Source organism: Xenopus laevis, chromosome 8S (assembly GCF_017654675.1).
Source record: "Xenopus laevis strain J_2021 chromosome 8S, Xenopus_laevis_v10.1, whole genome shotgun sequence".
Classification (NCBI taxonomy): Eukaryota; Metazoa; Chordata; class Amphibia; order Anura; family Pipidae; genus Xenopus; species Xenopus laevis.
The window spans coordinates 83,870,636-83,891,214 of NC_054386.1; the positions used below are offsets into that span (position 1 = coordinate 83,870,636).

Below are 20,579 nucleotides of genomic sequence, written 5' to 3' on the forward strand. Positions count from 1 at the left end.
GGTGCTGGATATAGCCACTTGATGTAGCCACTTGATGTAGCCACTTGATGTAGCCACTTGATGTAGCCACTGGAAAGGGGACCTGTTGAAGTCACAGCATGGGGAGAGTGCACTGCACATCAGAGCTGCTTGACAAGGCCATGGAAATGGGGACCTGCTGCACGATCTGCATGTTAAAATGGGATTCCAAGGCTTGTGCCGGCATTGAGAACTGTGGGAACCCTGCTGATGAAGGAGAGGGGTTTCCCTTACCTTGGTGACTGGTTTTCCTTTCTTTCCTCCTGATCCCTGAATTGCAGTGGACACACAACCTTCCTCTGGTGCCAAGGCTCCAATTTATTTCCCTGCAGTGGATCCACATCTTAGCGGACCTGCAATCAAACAAAATCAGGTTAGAACTGATGGACTTCAGTGTTTGCCTTTATCAGCTTCAGGTCTATTCATTCCCTCCTAATTCTCTTTCCACAGCCTGGTCTTTATTATTCTGCTCTCCCCTCACCTTCTCCCCCCCCCCCCCCAACCCCCTTGCTGCATTTTTTGCTGGCTTGATAACAAAAGGCCCTTATGGGGCCTCACCAGCAAAGGCTAGGCTTGTCCTATTTTTATCTCAGTTTCCTCACAACCTCACTGCCTCTCCCACCTAATTCATAAACTTGCCTGTCTCTTCCTTTTTGACAATTCCTTCCTGCGCCTCCCTCCGAACTATGGTTGCCACAAGGCTGGTATATTACTTGCCTGGCCAGTAACAATGATGCTTGATGCCAATGTTATTAATAGTACAAAATAATATAGGAAGGCCGGTATTTTTTTCCAGAAAAGGTGGCAACCCTACTCCAAACACACAAAATCCCCCCTCCCATTGTCCCCAGCTCCCCCTCCTCCCTTTACAGTACCTTAACCTTCTCCACCAATCCTTTTCTTTTTCAGCCTCCCAGACTTGTCCATCGCAATGCACCCTGGGAAATGTAGTGCAGCTGTCGAAGCATTTTCACACTGGCCACGATCTCAGAACTACAACTCCCAGTTTCACCCTCAGCACGGCCTTTCATTGGCTATTGCGTGCAGAATGAATGAAATTGTACAGTATTGTGATATTAGAGGGGCTGCAGTGTTCCTGCCTAATACCCAGCAGCACCATGAACACAGCCCTCCACAACCCCTTAAAATCGTGAGTACACATGACTTAAAGATAGTTACTGCTGTGTATACTGCATTTACCCTGTCTGAGACTGTATATCTTTCAGCTGTATGCATGTGTGTTTAGCATTATTGCAACATGGACATATCTATATGCATACTATGCAAGAAAGAGAGTGTCTGTCTGTCTGTCTGTCTGTCTATGCTTCTGTATCACATTTGTTTGATATCCATCTATCTAACCTATCTATAATCTATCTATCTATCTATCTATCTATCTAAAATGTATGTGTATGTTTGCTCTGTACATTTTTATATAGAATTTTTTTTATATATTCACTCTTGTGCATGCTATATCTATTGAATGTCAAAAAGTGGAATGAAGCAGCTCTTCTGCACGTATACTATTATGCATTATAGAATTGCACAGTGAGGTCACATCCAGCTGCTTTTAGAGGAGGGTCTTACATCTGGATTAGACTGTATCCTTAGGGTATGTCTGAGGTCTAGACTGCGACTGCGATCTGTTTGCCTATTATCTCTCCATGTATGTAGCTACCTATTCATCCATCTGACTTTGCCTGTCGATCATTTGGGAAAGGAAATGTATGTGTTAATATGTATTCCACTTTTCCACAGCATTTTCATATGAATTCTACAGTGTTTTGCTTATATTAATAGTATTTGATTGCACCTGAGTAGGAATATTAAAAGCTAAATTTTGCATATTTTATAAAAATTTTAATAAAATTAATATTACCACTATAATTGCATTTCATGCAAAACATTTTTCAAAAATATGTAATATGCTTAAATATGCGTTTTAAGCCCTACATAGCACTGTGCAAACAGAGCAAGTGAGCTGAGTGCTGGGAAACCTTCTGTCCTTAATTCCTAGTGCACATCTGGGCAGATTATAGGCACGTGATAAAGTAGCCTTTAACCCATTCAGAGCCTCAAGTCATCAGGCTGTACTAATAATCGTTTCATGGATACTGCATCTATAGTTTGCCATAATAATAATAATTATTTGTAGTATCACAGCCAGGAGCATATTTAATACTGCAGAAGATTATAGAAGGACTGCATTTTGTCACATAGATATGAGTAAAATATGGGTTACTGCTGTCACCTAAAACCCTGTACTTCTCCCAGTGGTTAAGCTGGGGCCATTTCACTTTAACTCTTTCTGCTCTGCAGGAATACAATTGTAAGAGGCAGTGTTTGTTCTGTCTGGTACTGTGTACAGTTAGCAGTTTAACCTCATTTGATTTGACATATGCACTGCAAACTATAATATGACTGTTCCCAGTAAATGCATTATATTACTGTGCTTTTTATTCTTAAGATATAGTACACTATTTGCAAATTGTGACTGTTGCTTTATGAGCACATTGGCAAGGCTTCTGTCTTTCAAGCAATGTACTATACATAAAGACTTGATAAGGAGGAAGCCTTTAGTGAGTGAATTAGAATTCTAATTCTAATTTGGTAAATTAAAATACATCCTAACTGTTAATAGTCAGGCGTTCACAGGGACTTACATTCAGTATATTGTGCTGTTGTATTAGGCTATATGTGGTATGTGTGTGTTGTAATATGCCTAACACACAGACATTAGGAGCCCACTAATATTATAATCCCATATATATATATATATATATATATATATATATATATATATATATATATATATATATATATATATATATATATATATATATACACACACACACACACATACAGGTATAGAATCCCTTATTCGAAAACCCGAAAACCAGAAAGCTCCATTTTATCCAAATAATCCAAATTTTTTAAAAATGATTTCCTTTTTCCCTGTAATAATAAAACGTGTACTTGATCCCAACTAAGATATAATTAATCCTTATTGGAAGCAAAACCAGCCTATATGGCTTATTTAATGTTTAAATAAATTTCTAGTAGACTTAAGGCATGAAGACCCAAATTACGGAAAGATCCATTATCCGGAAAACCCCAGGTCCCGAGCATTCTGGATAACAGGTCCCATTCCTGTATATATTTACATATATATATATATATATATATATATATATATATATATATATATATATATATATATATATATATACAGGATTTTGAAATTCTATTTTCTGTATTATGTTTAAGGGCATATTGTTTTGATCAGTTACATATTTTTAAAAAGAATACAATTTTTATAGCTTTTATTAGAAAGTAAAATAAAGGAAATTTGATTTCTCAGAGGTGCTATGCTCAAAAGTTATTGCTTGCTACATTTAGGCTAGCCTTTTATCATTTTCAAGACAATTTGACCTCCAGAGGACATGGATTCAGTGGACTGTATGGATCATATGTAAGTGGTTGCATTGGTGAGAAACAGTAAGGCAGCTCCAACTCATTCACATAAACATATTGCTATGCAGGTAAATAAGGCCACTGAGAATACCTTATAAGAATATATAGAAATATAAAATAAACGTAGCCCCTAATTATGAATAGGTTGTGTATTCACTTTAACACTGACCTCGAATTTAGAAAGTGTGAATTATGTAGTGTAAATCCCTATCTAAAAATCTTATATATAGCAGAGATCCGCATGAACAATATGTTTTCTCTTTGTGCCCAGTCTCCTTGATAAGTAGTACAGGTATGGGATCTGTTATCCAGAATGCTCAGGACCTGGGGTTTTCTGGATAATGGATCTTTCTGTAATTTGGATCTCGATACCTTAAGTCCACTAGAAAATCATGAACATTAAATAAACCCAGTAGGTTTTGCTGCCAATAAGAATTAATGATATCTTAGTTGGGATCAAGTACAAGCTACTGTTTTATTATTAGCAAGAAAAAGGAAATCATTTTTAAACATCTGGATTATTTGATTATAATGGAGTCTATGGGAGATGGCCTTTCCTGTAATTCGGAGCATTCTGGATAATGGGTTTCCGGATAACGAATGCCATACCTGTAGCTTATTATGCACATGTCTTAACATAATTTAAATCATATTACTGATAATGAATATCGCTTATAATGATTTACAAATATGTACGGTCTTTAATACTTTAATAATGAATTCTCCTGATTTGAATTTATTGTGGGTTTAGCCAGGCATAGAACTGGGGCAGTATGATAGCAGAAATTAATTAAACAGACTTGCATTTTATTTTGACTGTTATATCAGTACACACTTACCTATCCACTCAAATTCAAGTTCCTGATCTTATAAGGTAAGTTGCCATTGAAATCAACATTCCCAGTTTCCAATCTGTCTGTTTCTTGTCTGTGTCTCAGCTTCAATTATTTGTGTGCAGACGTCTCATGACAGTTCTGCCTGACTGGGTGAACCCAGCCTGTTACATATTCATATCTGTGGGGAATTCATATATATATATATATATATATATATATATATATATATATATATATATATATATATATATATATATATATATATATATATATATATATATATATATATCTATATAGTGTTTGTGTACATACTAAGAACATATGCTCTCATATAAGTGTACATTCTCTGTATACATGCACATGAAGGTACCTACTCATTAATAGTTTACCATAGAGGGGATTATAGAATAATGCTGTAATGCTTTAGCAATATTCATGTTGAAAACTGATTTACTGTGGACTTATGGTTAAACGCTGTAAGGTATAACTAGAAAAAAAGAGACCTTTCTGAACAATGCAATTAAATATATAAAAAAATAAGAAGTATATTTATATTAGGCTTAACAATGAAATGACATTCATGTGTAAGAACAAGAATTTAGGCACTATGAACTACAGTGTCCAAAATGCAGCAACTGGGGTCCAATGTTCCACTGCTTTCCAGAGCAGATTCTGAATTAACATTTAGTAATGGGCCAGGACACTCAGCATTGCTGCAATTTCCCAGCAGTACTGTCCAGCCTTTGCAAAAGTACAATATCAATAAGGTTACCTAGAACCTTCTTGTTATTTTTACAGGAGTTAGTAATTGCTGATAGTTTACCTAAACACTTTTGGCTCAGCTCATCTAATTCTTGGATCACTGCAGCATTCTCAAGGTCTTGTCATGTTTCTCTCTTTAACCAGAAGTCACAACATATACTGGATTAAAGGGCAAGGGGGCAAGTTGTAGACCCCAGTAAGGCTGATTGACGCAACCATAGTCTGAGCATAACCGCTTCACTTTTACTGCTTTGTCTGTATCACTATGAAGTAGACCCAGCTCTTTATTGCTGCTTGAAGAATAATTTGGCTGCTGTCCCTTATCTCCACCTATGGAGAGTGGTTTGTCTACAGTAGATTGTGCTCCTTCATTCTCCCATCTTCTGTGAGCTAAACCTCTGGTTTACCACTGTATATTAAGGGGCTGGATGCCAATGACAAAATGTTGTATTTGGAATAATCCGATCACTACATGGTTGTTCTTTGTAGAATTCTACATGCAGCCTATTGTACAACTGTAGCACTTCATATACAGTAACCCCTGTGTATTACTCTTTAGGTCTGTACCTCATTTCTCAGCAAATAACTCTACCCATAACTTTTCCAGTTGCTCTGTATAACCCCTCTTTATGAATCCTCTCTAAACTCCATATACTGCTCCATATGATCCCCTGTTCTACCAAATAACCAGTCAAAATATTCTTCCATTATTACCTTTTGCATACGGAGCTCATATACTTTATCAGCACTGCAGTGAAATGTATATTTTGATGGGTGTCAGGCACGGCTGCCTCTCTCCCCTGTGCAAGGCCTTTGAAATGTTAATGTACTGGTATTGCTGCATATATACATATATATTGGGATTTGATGTGAGCAGGGTGTGCAAGTATTAATCTGGCAGCACCCCCTCCTCACACCCACACACTGAGATGCTGGTGTCTTTTGTCTGTTCTACATAGGGAGCGGTGGGGGGATTGAAGGGGTGAAATGTGTGTGAGTTGTGAGTAGGGGAGGGAGGAGGGCAAGCCAAGGAAAAATAAGACAGGCAGGACATGAAATGAGAGATGAAATGGGGGAGGCATAAGGACAAGAATGAAAAGGGTAAGAAAAGAGGGGTAAATAGGACAAAGAGAGAAACATATACATATAGAAAGAGAGAGAGACGGACAGAATGGGGCAGTAAATAGAGAATAACAATGGGGTAAACCTGGTGTCACATGGTGAGATTTTTGGTATAATAAAGAAAATAAATGACAACAAAGAGATGGAGTAAGAACAGAAGACTAACCCTCAACCACTGTGAAAAAGTTATGGAAGAATTTAAAAAAAAAAAACAATACAATGAAATGCAAAGGATGAATGTGAAATAGAAAGGTTTCTGCCAACACATCTCATATTGTAAGTGGAAATCTTACTGCAGAGGTAAGAGAACTTAAGGTGGAGTAAGGAAGCAGGAGGGGGGAAAGAGCTCAAAAGGGCTAGGGGAAACCTGAACTGTAGAGGTAGCAGAAGAGTGTAGACAATTGATATAGGCCTCATTCACATTACAGACCATGGTATGTTTGTGATACAATGTAGTCTCATTTATTCAGGTGGTCTGACTAATCAGATCATTCTTGGACCCATTACGTCTATAAGAATCAGATGGCCATGATCTGGTTATATCTTGTCTGGCTGATTGTCAGATGGAGGTTCACCATGTTGCTTGCCCCTATCAGAGCAATCGGATAAAAAATAAGTGCGCCCACATTCATCACATAGTTTCACAGAAATCAGATGCACAGTATATATGTTCTTTTCTTTGTTTTACCATGATTACATAGTAAAATACTACTGGGAGACACCATTTCAACAATGCCATAAAGATAATGAATATTATAGAAAGCTAAGGGTCAGGGCACACGCTCAGATTCAGGGAGATTAGTCACACAGCAACAAATCTCCTCTTCTTCGGGCGACTAATCTCCCGGAACTGCCTTTCCGCCAGCTTGAATGTGAATCACCGGCAGGATGGCACTCGGAGCGCTTCATTTTCCATTCCGAAGTTTCCACATGAGGCAACTTCGGGCGACTTTGGAAAACTAAGCTCTCCGAGTGCCATCGGCATTGTTTTTGGTGGCAAATAGTCGAATTTGAGTTCTTAAAGGCCCAGTGTATGATAAAAAAACTCAAATCAAATTTTTATAATTCCCTAGTCGAATTTGACAGTTTTTGGCCATAAAAAACTCGAAAATTCTAATTTGAAACTTGAATTTGAAATTTGAATTTTCACTTCAACCCTTGATAAATCTGCCCATTAATGTTAATAAAATATTGAATCTTACTATATTGGTAGATGAATACCAATATGGGGCAAAGGGCAATGGACAAAGCTAGAGGAATGTTTTGCAAGTAATGGTATAGAAATGCAAAGAAAGTGAAACTGAAAGGTAGTCAATTAAATGGGAACTGTACAATTGTATTTAACATATTGGGGCAAATTTACTTAAGGGCAAAGTGACTAACGCTGATGAAAATCCGCCAGCGTGACGTAATTTCGGAACTTTGCTGATTTACTAACGGTCGCCGGCATAACTCGCTAGCAAAGGAGATAGACTTAAGCGGTACTTAGCACCCTAACGCCAGACGAAATTTCGCTCTGTAGAATGGACATAACTACGCAAATTCACTAAGATGCGGATTTTACTGAACGTTACTTCTTGCACCAGACTTGCCTTCAACACCTCAGACCAGGCAAAGTGCAATAGAGTAGATAGGACTTCCTAAAAAATTGGTTGGAAAAAAAACCACTAGCGTCTTTACGTTTTCAGGATGATAGGCTGAAAAAGAGCGTAATTTTTTTGGGGGGGTAACTGGCTTCCCCCCTACATTTCCTAACATATGGCACATAAACTATACAGTGGGCTCATGTGTAGGGCAATATAACAACTTTATTTTATTGTATTAAGGTTTCCCGGGCTTGTGTAGTGTAATGTATTTGCTGCAACATATACGTTCATTGAACTTTAACTTGGCGCCGTATGCAAATTAGGCAATGCTAGCGCAACTTTGCTTCGCTTGGCGCAGTAACGCTAGCGCAACTTTGCCAGCGTTCGGCGCCCTGGACGCAACTTCGGAGTTAAGTGAATTAGCATTGTCCTGGCAAATCTACGCCTGGCGAAGTGTTGCACTGTGAGCGAAGCCGTCGCTGGCGAATTTTCAGAGGTTAGTGAATTTGCCCCATTGAATCTGTTCAACTATGTTTATGGAAAACCTGAGCTTTAGACAGTAACACTGGAATCCACTATTTGAGAAGCCAAAAAATTTGACACCCATAGACTTTAAAGCTTTTTGGTGAATTTTCAGTTTCGCTAATTTTTGGTGAAGCAAAATTGGTCCGATTCACCCATCACATTGCTTGGAGGGTACTGGAGTTACTGAAATTTGCTCTGCCCCAATAAGAGGAAAACCCCTACAAACATATATTGCTTCCTCTCACACAGTGCACTCCAGTAAGTTGCAACAAGAGGGGTCCAATTTGACAGGTACTTGACAGAACATTTGGATTTGGGCTTATGTTCAGTACAGCTATATATTTACATTCAAGGGTTAAACTTTCATAGATGTATTTGTTTTGCATGGAGTATACAACATGGAGCCATACACTTTACAACCTGGAGTCCAAAACTTTGCTTAGCCTTTGACACTTTCATACTGACTACCCTTACAGATTTTTAAATCACATTTAGGGGCAGATTTATCAAGGATCGAATTGAAAATTCACATTTTCGAATTCGAATTTATTTTAGAATATTCCAAATTCGATTTGAGTTAAAAAAAAAAAAATTCGAACTTTATCATGTACTGTCCCTTTAAGAATTCGACTATTCTCCATCTAAAACCTGCTGAATTGGTGGTTTGGCCTATGGGGGACCTCCTACAATCAATTTGGAGTTGTTTGGTGGACTTTTGAAAAAAAAAAAGTTTTTTTGTTTTTTTGTGTGCAAAAACTCGAATTGAATTCTATTTGAGTTTGCAGGTCGATCCTATTCACCCAAATTTAAAAAATTCTATTTGCTATTTTTAAATTTCATTTTTTTCGAATTATGAGTTTATGGGAGTTTTTAGAAACGCCCATTAACTCGAATTCAACCCTTGATAAATCTGCCCATTATAGTTTAGGTCTTTCACTTTCTTACTTCTTACAGGCTACTGAAAAAGCCTGGCGAGGCATTTTCAGGCGACTGTTGAAAAGCGCATCGCCTCGTGTGGTTAGCACAGGCGTTTTTACATAGGCGCCCATACAAAACTGTCGCCTGCGCCGGTCGCGGCGACTGGCGCGGCGCTTTGTCGCCGCGACCGCAAACGCGTGGCTATCTCCCCGTGTGGACTAGCCCTTAAAGTGCAGCTATCACATGAAAAATGTATGTCCCACCTCTTTAATTTTTTATGTTTCATAACAATTCTAGTTGTTGCTATTCCTTATTGATAAATATGACATATTTTCCATATTGATAAACACACATATATATAAACACATATATACAATAGTGTATTTCTGTTTAACTGTTTAATCTGGTCAGGCACTTCCATAGAATTTCTGTATGTTATATGTGGGGGGTGGGAATAAAAAGTTGGACAGCAAAGAGTGTCATGAACCTAGCCAGACTGAAAAAACTCTTGAAGTAAAGAACACTAATGTAAAGTTATATAGGAGATGGGATACTCTTGTAACTCCCTGCAACTCCTGGTAGAGCGTTCATTTAATGGGACTCTTTCTATGTGTGTGTAATTCACACTGAATTACACACACAGAATTTATCTCCCTATTATTTGGGTTCTTTCAAAAGAAAAAATATTTTATACACTATGGCTCATTTATAAACATTGGGCTAGCACTGGGGACTTGTACACCTAGAAGTGAGTACTACCTCTGTGTGTAGCCAACACTATGGGGCAGATTCACTAAAGGGCGAATTGTCGCCACTTCGCCAGGTAAAAATTCGCTACCACTCCGCTAATTCGCTGGGCACCGAAAGGTGGTGACTTTTCGCTAGCGTTACTCTGGCAGTGTGAGCATATCATAGCGAAGATGCGCTACCGTTCATTTGTGCCTAGCGAAAATTCACTAGTGATCTTGCGCTTAGGCTGGTGATTTAAAGTTGTATGGACGTCTTTATTATAAATGTTGGTGCAAACGCTTGATGTTACCACTTTTTATTACAAATGTTCAGGGAACCTTAATAAAGACAAGAGAGTTAATATAATGCCCTACACATGAGCCCACTGTAAAAAGAGTGCTCCATATGTTAGAAAATGCCTGGAGAAAACCGGTTGCCCAAAAAAAGTTCAAGATAGGACTTTTGCAGGCAATCCCACTTAAAATAAAAAAGGAAAAGTCGCCAGCGTTTTTTTAAATTTAATGCATTTTCGGCTCACAGGATATGATGTAAGTGACCAAAGATTGAGGAAGATGTAGCTTCTTTTAAGCACTTTGCCTGGTCTGAGGTGGCGAAGTCAAATCTGGCAAAAGAGGTAGCGTTCAGTAAAATCTGCACTTCACTGAATTTGCAGAGCAACGACCATTTGCCAGAACGAAAAGTTGCCCGGCGATAGAGTGCGAACGAACGCTAGCGACGGTCTCTTTCACTAGAGAATTGATGCCTGCGCCTGTTAGTGAATTGGTGATGCCCCTGCAGATCTGATTTCTGGGAAAAGTCGCTAGTGTTAGCCACTTCGCCCTTTAGTAAATCTGCCGCTAAGTCTGTGTGAAATCATCAAATAGATGACATTGTCTAGTGTAGTATGTATGAATGCTACCATACAATGTAAGCAGTACCACCAAAGAGAGTGACTCACACTGGACAAATTTCCATCTGGGCAGCGACCCATATCAACCACTGATGTCTCTGACATAAGATTGAGGAGGATGAAGCTTCATATTATCAGTTCGCCAGTTTAATCTGGTGAAGGAAACTGGCGAAAGAGGTAACGTTCTGTAAAATTCGCACTTTAGTGAATTTGCGGAGTAGCAATTAGACAAGAAACTGCACTAATGACAGTCTCTTTTGCTAGCAAATTGCCCTTTTTGCCTGTTAGTAAATTGGCCCTGCGGATGGGATTTTTGGCAAATTTTCGCTAGCGACAGCCACTTCGCCCTTCAGTAAATCTGCCCTATATATAAGGATGTTATACCAATTTATGTTCAGTTGCTGGGTCACAGGCACAGGTTTAGAGGCATATGGCAAAGGTAAAAAGCAATGTTGTTAACAGATTCAATGGCTCCAAGGCACTGATCTGTTACAAAAATATGTATAATGTGTCAATGAAGCGAGGAGGCACAAAAAGAATGGGCAGAGTGTGATCACTGAAGATATCAGCATGAATAGACAAAAGGCATGATACTGAAAGCGAGAAAAGGGAGGGAAAGAGAAGAGCGTTTAATAGAGAAAACATCTGTTACACCTTTTCCACCCTAATATATCAAATTTTATATAGTTATGTATATTTATATACTAGGGATGCACCGAATCCAGGATTTGGCCTTTTTCAGCAGGATTCAGCCGAATCCTTCTGCCCAGCCGAACCGAATCCGAATCCTAATTTGCATAAGCAAATTAGGGGCGGAGAGGGAAATCGCATGACTTTTTGTCACAAAACAAGGAATGTTTTCCCCTTCCCACCCCTAATTTGTATATGCAAATTAGGTTCGGTTTTCGGCCGAATCCTTTGCTTAATCCTTATTAAGATGTTCTCTTAATATTTAACTTTGTTTTTGGAAATCAAGTCCATTGGTTGGTGGTCTTTTTGTAAATATGTAATCATTTCTTGGCCCAAAATGTACCTTTCCAGTTTGTGATGAAAGAACATTGGTTACACTGGACTTCTTTACTCAGATGGGCGTGGGCCTTCGCAACTACACATCTCTGCTGCTGTGAACACAAATTAGACCCCAGAGATTCTTGCTGACAAAACCAAAAGTGTTTACTGAAAACACAACAGGTTTCTACTCACAAATCTTTGAGGTAGTTGTACAGTTAGATACAACCATGATAGAGCTGAGCAATGTGAGACTACTGTGGAGGTGCCTGGCGGTTTTATGGTACACCTTTAAGTGACCAGCTAGAAGTCCAGATCCTCTCTAGTGGAATCGGTTCAGAGAGCATTATGCTAAGCCCAGGGTCAGACAGGTCCAGCCCAGACCAGCTTCACACAGTTAGCTTCTTCCTTTACCTTCTCCAGACCTGAAACGCATGACATGCATAATGCGTTGGCTGGGAATATGCGGCTGGGGAGGGAGGCTCTTGTGTGTTTGTGTGTTTCTATAACATACTAATAGTTAACTTGAGTTCACAATTTGATAAACACAGTTCTAAAAATCCCATTGGAACAAAAAGAAATTTGTTGAGTTTTTATGTGGTGAGTTCTAATTTCACAATGATAAACCTGCCCTAAAGTCAGTTTCCGTCACTAACTATCCCATTTACACCGAGCATATTTTGGCACTGAAAGGCTATAGTACAATTGCACCAAAATCTGCTTTGTGTGTGCTGACCGGCTGATCCCATTCAGTTAGTAGAAGGCAGTGGATTGGCTTTTATTAGTCGGTGTATTGTATACACTCTTGAGTATCAGAGTACTGACTAGTGATGGGCAAATAAATTCGGCAGGCACGGATTCGTTGTGAATTTTCGCGTTTTGCCACCGGCGAATAAATCCGTGAAACTGCCACGAAAATTCATCAGCAAAAATTCGCCAGCGCCAAAGAAAGTTGGACGCGCGTCGGAAAAGTCGATCTCACGCATCTACATTATTTGGATGCCCATTGACTTTAACGTGGGCTTCAAAATTCATGTTTTGCGAATATTTTGCTGTTTTGTTCATATCGTGCAAGACGGGACATATTCGCCCATCACTACTGACCCGTGCTTCCATTAGCCTCAAGCTTACATATTGACGTATAGCTTTGTTAGGTTTCTCGTGTGCTTGTTTCTTTTGAACGTCTTATTGACTATAATGGTCTCCTTATGGAAGCCAAAAGTGCGCACTTGAGCTGAAATCTGTTCCATGTGCCAAACAGTCAATGGCATTAGGTGCCATCAGTCAAAGGCAGTAGAAAGTCTAGGGCGCCTTTACAGAACTTGTGAACCAGCCATATTTAACCCAACAAGATCTTACAATGGACGTCCCTGTCAAAACCATTCAACATGTCTCTTTTCTTTGGCTATATCACCCATTGCAGTAGTTGTGAACAGGTTCAGATTTCTGCCCCTACACAATGAATAATTCATCCAGCACCTGAATCTTTTTCTGCGGCAAATGCAATTTTCTGTTCCCTCAGAGCTCCAATCAGTTGTCCCACAGGAATTTATTAAGGGGAACAGAAGCATTCTCTACCAGACTTTATATCAGCTTGTTTTTACTTCTTAGATGAAAAACTGTAAAATTACTTATATATAATACACAAGCCATGAATATCCTGTAAATTATATCCTTATAAACAGTGAGTTCTGATGTCATCAGTTATAAACGGTGAGTTGTGATGTCATTTCTGTCACATGACTCACTGAAACTTGTGTATTGTAAAAAATAAAGTACCCCCAGTTGCAAAATATGAGGATATTTGAAGTTACCTCGGAGTTCCATGACCTGTATAAAAACACGCGGCCTTTGGCTTCGTGTTTTTATATGGTCATGAAACTCCTCGGTGACTTGTAATATCCTTATAATTTACAAAAGGGGGTACTTTATTCACTATATAACTTCAGCTAAGAAACGTGCATGGTATGGAAAGAGCCATCAATAGATGATGAATGTTGGTATATATGTGGCATCAAATACCTAGTATGAAATGTCCCCCAGATCACCCCCAGTGGAAAGATGGTCCTTAGGGCTCGTACTGGCGTTTCACTCTGCATTTCGCTGCAGTCAGTTTTCTTGTGTTTAACCGCAGGGCGAAAAACCCATCAGTAGGGATGGGTGAATTTTTTCACCCTTGTTTCGCTGCGAAGGGGAACTATCGCGAAAATGAAAATTTAATACTAGCTTCAGCATACTGAAATTAGAAACTTTCTAAATACAATCAATTGAAAATTCTGTACCATTTCAGAAATAATCAAGTTTATCCTCAATATTTCTCTCTCAGCATATGTTTCTCTTCACTCTGTCTTCATGCAGAAGTTGATGTCAGATGAATGATCCAATATATCTTATAGGGAGGCTCCTTTTGCCTAGAAGATGTATTAGAGCTCACTTTATTAAAATCACCAGAAATCCTGTCTCTCTACATGCAGAATTTGTGTAAAAGGCAGTTATTTTGTTAGATTTAATTTTTACTGGAATCAGTTATATGAGTAAACTCTGATTCATCTGCTAGGAAAGGAAGCCCCTCTATACATAAGTTATATTGGGTCATTCATCTGATACCCAACTGCTACATGAAGACAGAATGAAGAGAAACAGATGCTGAGAGAGAGGAAAAGTGAAAATAAACTTGATTATTTCAGAAGCAATGCAGAATATTTAATTGATTGTAATTAGAAAGTTTCTTATTTCATTATGAGGAAGCTTATATTAAATTATCATTTTCACAATAGTTCCCTTTTAAGCATAAAAAAACAGTTCATGCAGAAATCAATGGGAGCTGGCCTTAGCAAAAGTGTAACCTATTTGGTTACTTTGAGGCTTTTTTAAAGTTTTTTTCACTTGAAAAGATGGATTTGAAGATATTTTATTCTTACACGGATTCGTTCTGCATTTTTATTTGTTTGTACTTTTTATATTTGGATCTTTTATTAAATAAGAAGACATTTGTGCTTTTTTTTTTTTTTTTTTAAATGTGAGTTTATTCATGGTTGAAAAGAAACCTCTAAAACTACACAAATTTGAATTAATGGAAAGTTAAAATAATCGTCATTTAAAACTTGGGGAGTTTGTATAGAAGTCAATGGGAATTATCTCTTGCCTCTAGTTTAATTGAAAATAAAGAGTTTGAGAGAGGAGAGGAGGAATAATAGTTTGAAAAGTGGTCCCACAGTCTACGGTTTTCCAGTGGGCCCAAGGTCTAAGGTTTTCTGGTGGGCCCCTGGCATCCCAGTCCGACACTGTGCACTGGCATGCAACTTTTCTTCCAAAACAAAATGCAAACATGATTATTAGGGTTACGTTTTTTTTTTTTTAAAAGATTGCATTCAAGGAAAAAAACGCAATTGAATAACAAAAAAAAGGGTGATATGAGGTTTTTATGGAATCAGGTACTTTTCTGAACCTCGAAAGTCAGCCTCTAAAAATAGCTTTATTAAAAATTAGTACAATTGTATTGAGTATGCATTCTGCCTCTTCTTTTATTACAATAAAATTAAAATTTTTCTATTTTGTGCTATTATAAAGCAATTATTAGAAATTTAGTCTTTTTCATCGAAAACAGGGCAATTTGTTCAGAGTTCCTTATCTACCATTGAATAAGGAGTGTATACTGTCCCTGTAATCGTATATCTTCATTGATAAACCCTGATAACTATAAAGGAAGGCTGGCATTTTTTCAGAAAAGTTGGCAACCCTACTCTGGTATAATAAATGTTTTATATAAATGTAGATTTATGATTGCAAGCCTTGAAATTGTTGCCCTTTTTATTGAGTGTGGCTGTTGATCACACTGCCTTTTTTCTTTAGTAGGATCATAAAATTGCATAGACTGTTGGTAAAAATATAATGTCTAAAGGGGATTTTCCAGCTCAAGAGTGTTCTAGTGGACCAGTCCAACCCTGGAATAGGTCACAGTTTTACGTAATGCACAATATGAATGCATACTTACTATGGTCTATGTGGCATTACCAAATCTTACTAAACAAGTTTATTTGCCAGTTAACTTACAGATATAAGAAGTAGTGACTGATACCCACGGGTCGGACAGGTTCGGGCCGACCTCGCACCCCCCTGTGCGGGTGGCGGGCAGGTCCGGGTCGAGCTCTTCCTCCTGCCTGTCAGCTTCCGACTTTTTAGCTGCTTGCCCCGCCCCTTTTGTGATATCATTGGCGGGGCAGGCAGGTCTATAAAGGGAAGCCGGAAGCTGGACTCTCGCGGTGCAGGTGGAGGGAGCGCTGGTGCAGGTCGGGAAAAATCCAACCAGCACATCATTAATAAGAAGCTATTAAAGGGTTTTTTTAGAGCAAGTGGTGCAAAGGGAATTGAACGTACTGGCAGATAGATTATATATAGAAGGCCACCTTGTGTTGGTCAATGTTGGGATTTTTAAACCTGTCCGATATCTGGTTGATTTTTTGGCCAGCATCTATCAGGTAGGCAGTCTATGGGATAAGCCTGTGTATGGCACCTTAACTAATTCACTGTTGCACAATGCATTGCTAGGGCTCTCCCGAATTACACTGGTGCAAAGCACTGTTAGGACTTTCCAGTGTCTCTGTATAATATTATGCATGAAGCTAATTGCCAAGACTTTCTATTTGATTTCATAAGCATACGCGCAAAGGGATTTTATAAACATGATGCACAAAGTTAATTGCTAAAACTCTCCAATGTAAGTTTATAAACATATGCAAAAATCATGGGTAGGGCTCTCCAATGTGACTTTACAGAATTTTTTCAAAGCAATTGCTAGGTCTCTCAAAAGTGACACACAAAATATTTCTTGGCTCTGCAATATGGTTTTATAAATGTATGCACAAAGCTAATTGCTAGGATTCTGCCGTGTGATCATGTCTCTCTACATGCAGAATTTGTGCAAAAGGCAGTTATTTTGTTAGATTTTGTTTGTACTGGAATCAGTTATTTGAATGATCTCTAATACATCTGCTAGGAAAGGCAGCCCCCCCTATAAGATATATTGGATCTAACTGTCACCATCTGACACCCAACTGCTTTAAAGTGATACTGACACTAAAAAATTATTATTCAAAATATTAATGTACATCAAATGTTACCTATAATAACTTTTATAAAAATGATTATTCAAAATATTAATGTACATCAAAAGTTACCTATAGCTCATGTTGATTGTTTTTCACTCATAGTTCTGTTTTTGTAAGTTCTTGTTACTTGGAGTTCCTAAATCTGTTTTGCCAACCTGACTGTCCCTTCTCAACATGTCAGTTAGGGGCAAATTTATCAAGGGTCGAATTTCAAAGTAAAAAATACTTCAACATTCGACCATCGAATTAAAATACTTCGACTTCAAATATCGAAGTCGAAGGATTTTTTACTGAATTTGGCAATCGAACGAAAATTGTTCGATCGTACAATTAAATCGAACGATTCGAACGCTTTCAGTGATCAATCTAAGGATTTTCCTTCGACCTCAAAAGACTTAGAAAATGGTTGTAGAAGGTCCCCATAGGCTAACATAGCACTTCGGCAGGTTTAATTTGGCGAAGTATTGAAGTCTAAATTTTTTTAAAGAGACAGTACTTTGATTATCGAATGGTCGAATATTCGAACGATTTTTACTTCGAATCGAAGTAAATTCAAAGTTGCAGTATCCTATTTGATGGTCAAGTATCCAAAAAATTACTTCCTTCCAATCGAACGATTCGAAGGATTTTAATCCATCGATTGAAGGATTTTCCTTCGATCAAAAAAAGCATAGAAAGCTTATGGGGAAGGTCCCCATAGGCTAACATTGATGCTCGGTAGGTTTAAAGTGGCGAAGTAGGTAGTCAAAGTTTTTTTTAAAGAGACAGTACTTCGACTATCGAATGGTCAAATAGTCAAACGATTTTTATTGTGAATCGTTCAAATCAAAGTCGTAGTCGAAGGTCGGAGTAACCTATTTGATTGTCGAAGTTTTTTTTACTTTGAATCCTTCACTCGAGCTTAGTAAATGTGCCCCTAGGACTCTGAACATTATACACTTTTATATGAAGTACTAAGAATTTGTATGTGTTTTTATAAACATACATTATGTACAAAGCATTGCTTATAATGCAATATGTAATAAAATACACAAAATTGCTAAATGAATGTAGCCATATTTGTGAAGATCCACTTCCCTGATATGTCCATCTTAAGTTGAGCAATATCAGGCTAATCCCTACAAGGTCTGTTGGCAGCTTTCATCAGCCTGTATCTAAAAATAATAACTCCATGCCAGTCGTCTGTTCTGTTATTTGCTAAATGGTTGCTTCTATTTCTTGCAGGCTGGGAGAAGACTTTTACAGAGAGGCGATAGAACATTGTCGAAGTTACAACGCCCGGCTGTGTGCAGAGAGGAGCATGAGACTTCCCTTCCTGGACTCTCAGACTGGAGTGGCCCAGAATAACTGCTACATCTGGATGGAGAAAACACACAGGGGTCCAGGTGAGAGGTGTGTGTGTGCCTTCAGCAATCACTTGGTAAACAGAAGGCAATGTAGCACTGGGAATAAATTATTTAAAAATATATTTATTGCTTCCGGCATTGCCTGAGATACCAGTGCAGTACTGTGGCACATATCTCCAGATAACAATTCCCCTGCCTTACATGAATAGACTCTCCAGAGAGGCAGATAACATACACATAATCGGACTCAGTATGAATCGAACAAATCTTTGTTTTCATAGACAGTTACAAGGAAAAGTAGGGAATTATTCTTGTTTTTAACTGATCTTTTATAGAGTTCTCTTTCTTTGTGAAGGTATTTATATACTGCAGTTAGAAACACTAAAATGCAGTAACGGTATAGGATCCCTTATCCGGAAACCCGAAATCCAGAAAGCTCCAAATTACGGAATGGCTGTCTCCTATAGACACCATTTTATCCAAATAATCCAAATTTTTAAAAACGATTCCCTTTTTCTCTGTAATAATAAAACAGTAGCTTGTACTTGATCCCAATCCCAAGATATAATTAACCTTTATTGGAAGCAAAACCAGCCTATTGAGTTTATTTAATGTTTAAATGAATTTCTAGTAGACTTAAGGCATGAAGACCCAAATTACGGAAAGATCCGTTATCCGGAAAACCCCAGGTCCTGAGCATTCTGATAACAGGTCCCATACCTGTATTTTGACTTGTATTACAGTGTATAACTAATCTATTTTCAAGTATTAAGCTAGCAGCTAGCTGGACATAAGACCATCAACAAAGACTGCAACAAAGATGAATATTTACATTTTCTTACTATTTCTTCCTAACTGTGATTCAAAATATTAGATCAAGAATCCATGTATATAGCACTTCACAAAACCTATGGAAAAGAATTTTGCTTCATTTTAATAGGACACTATGGAATAAAGCATTTTTCAGAATTTTATAACGCATGGATTATAGATTCTGTTATTTGATATACGTTCCCTAACCAAATCTGTCTTATCCCTACCATTGGTACAGCGGTAACCCCCATGAGATGGTACAATTATACCATAGTTAAACTGATACAGGAGCCATAAGCGTAAAATGGTACAGTTAAAATGTAGATACTGTAGATTTACAGTATAACTAAGCTATACTGTGCCATCACTGTTGCCTTAACCTGGAATTTAATAGTCCTGGCTAAAATGTCTTGGGAGACAGGGACAGAAGATAAATAAATGGGAAATCCTTGACAGATTGGCTAATGGAATCCATAATACTCCATAATACTAAGGCCAGTGGAAGGCTTTCCACAGTGGTGTAGATACACCTGCAGAGAAAAAGCCTTTCCTTTTCTCTGCTAATAGACCAGTAAAAAATTCGGATGCACACCTGTGTCCAAAGGTGATTTATTTATGCCCATATATACATCACAAAAGGGCAACGTTTCGGACCCCTCCGGGCCCTTTATCAAGGCTTGATAAAGGGCCCGGAGGGGTCTGAAACGTTGCCCTTTTGTGATGTATATATGGTCTTAAATAAATCACCTTTGGACACAATTTCAACAAACAGGTGTGCATCCGAATTTTTTGCTATTGTTCCACTGACCCCTAGGCAAGGGAAGGGTCTTCCGGGTAAGCACCCTGCACAAGTGTTTATTTTGGGATTGGGTTGGGCTCTCTTGCTAATTGCTAAGTTTTCGGGCAAAAAGAATAAGAAATCGGAGTTTTCGTGTGAAAAATCCGAAAGAATCGTGAAAATCGGATGAAAAATCCAAAAAAATTGTGAAAATCTGATTTATTCCCGCAAAGCAAATTTTCGGGAAAATGTAATAATAAATAAGTGTATAAACCTGAGCAGATTTGATTCGGAGTTTGATAAATAACCCCTAAGTAACTTGTTTTCCTTTTTTTACTGGAGCAGCAGATTTACAAGATATTAGAATATCTCCAATTGCTGTATACATTTTCAGGTTAGGCATGTTATTTATAAAATGCTATAGTATCAAGTTATTGTGTAAATTGCCTTATAGGAAGACCGGGTAATAAAGTATGACTTTTCCTAGAAACAAATGCATATGCAAAGAAATTTCCCCGACACACCTGGATAATCGTATCTCTATATAATACACAAAAGCCATGAATATCCTGTAAATTATACCCTTATAAACAGTGACTTCTGATGTCATCAGTTATAAACGGTGAGTTCTGATGTAATGTCACAT

At 38.1% G+C, this 20,579-nt stretch overlaps 1 protein-coding gene across 2 annotated transcripts in view; it reads left to right on the forward strand.

Annotated features, from left to right (window-relative positions):
- Positions 1–287: 287 nt before the first annotated feature.
- dpf1.S (double PHD fingers 1 S homeolog) overlaps positions 288–20,579 on the forward strand; it is a 55,958-nt gene continuing 35,666 nt past the window's right edge. For both annotated transcript variants that reach the window (XM_018233296.2, XM_018233297.2), the window contains exons 1-3: positions 288–391; positions 928–1,168; positions 18,221–18,381. In XM_018233296.2, coding sequence (XP_018088785.1) covers positions 1,071–1,168; positions 18,221–18,381 — 259 coding nt within the window. In that variant the 5' untranslated portion in view covers positions 288–391; positions 928–1,070. The remainder of the gene's footprint in view (positions 392–927; positions 1,169–18,220; positions 18,382–20,579) is intronic.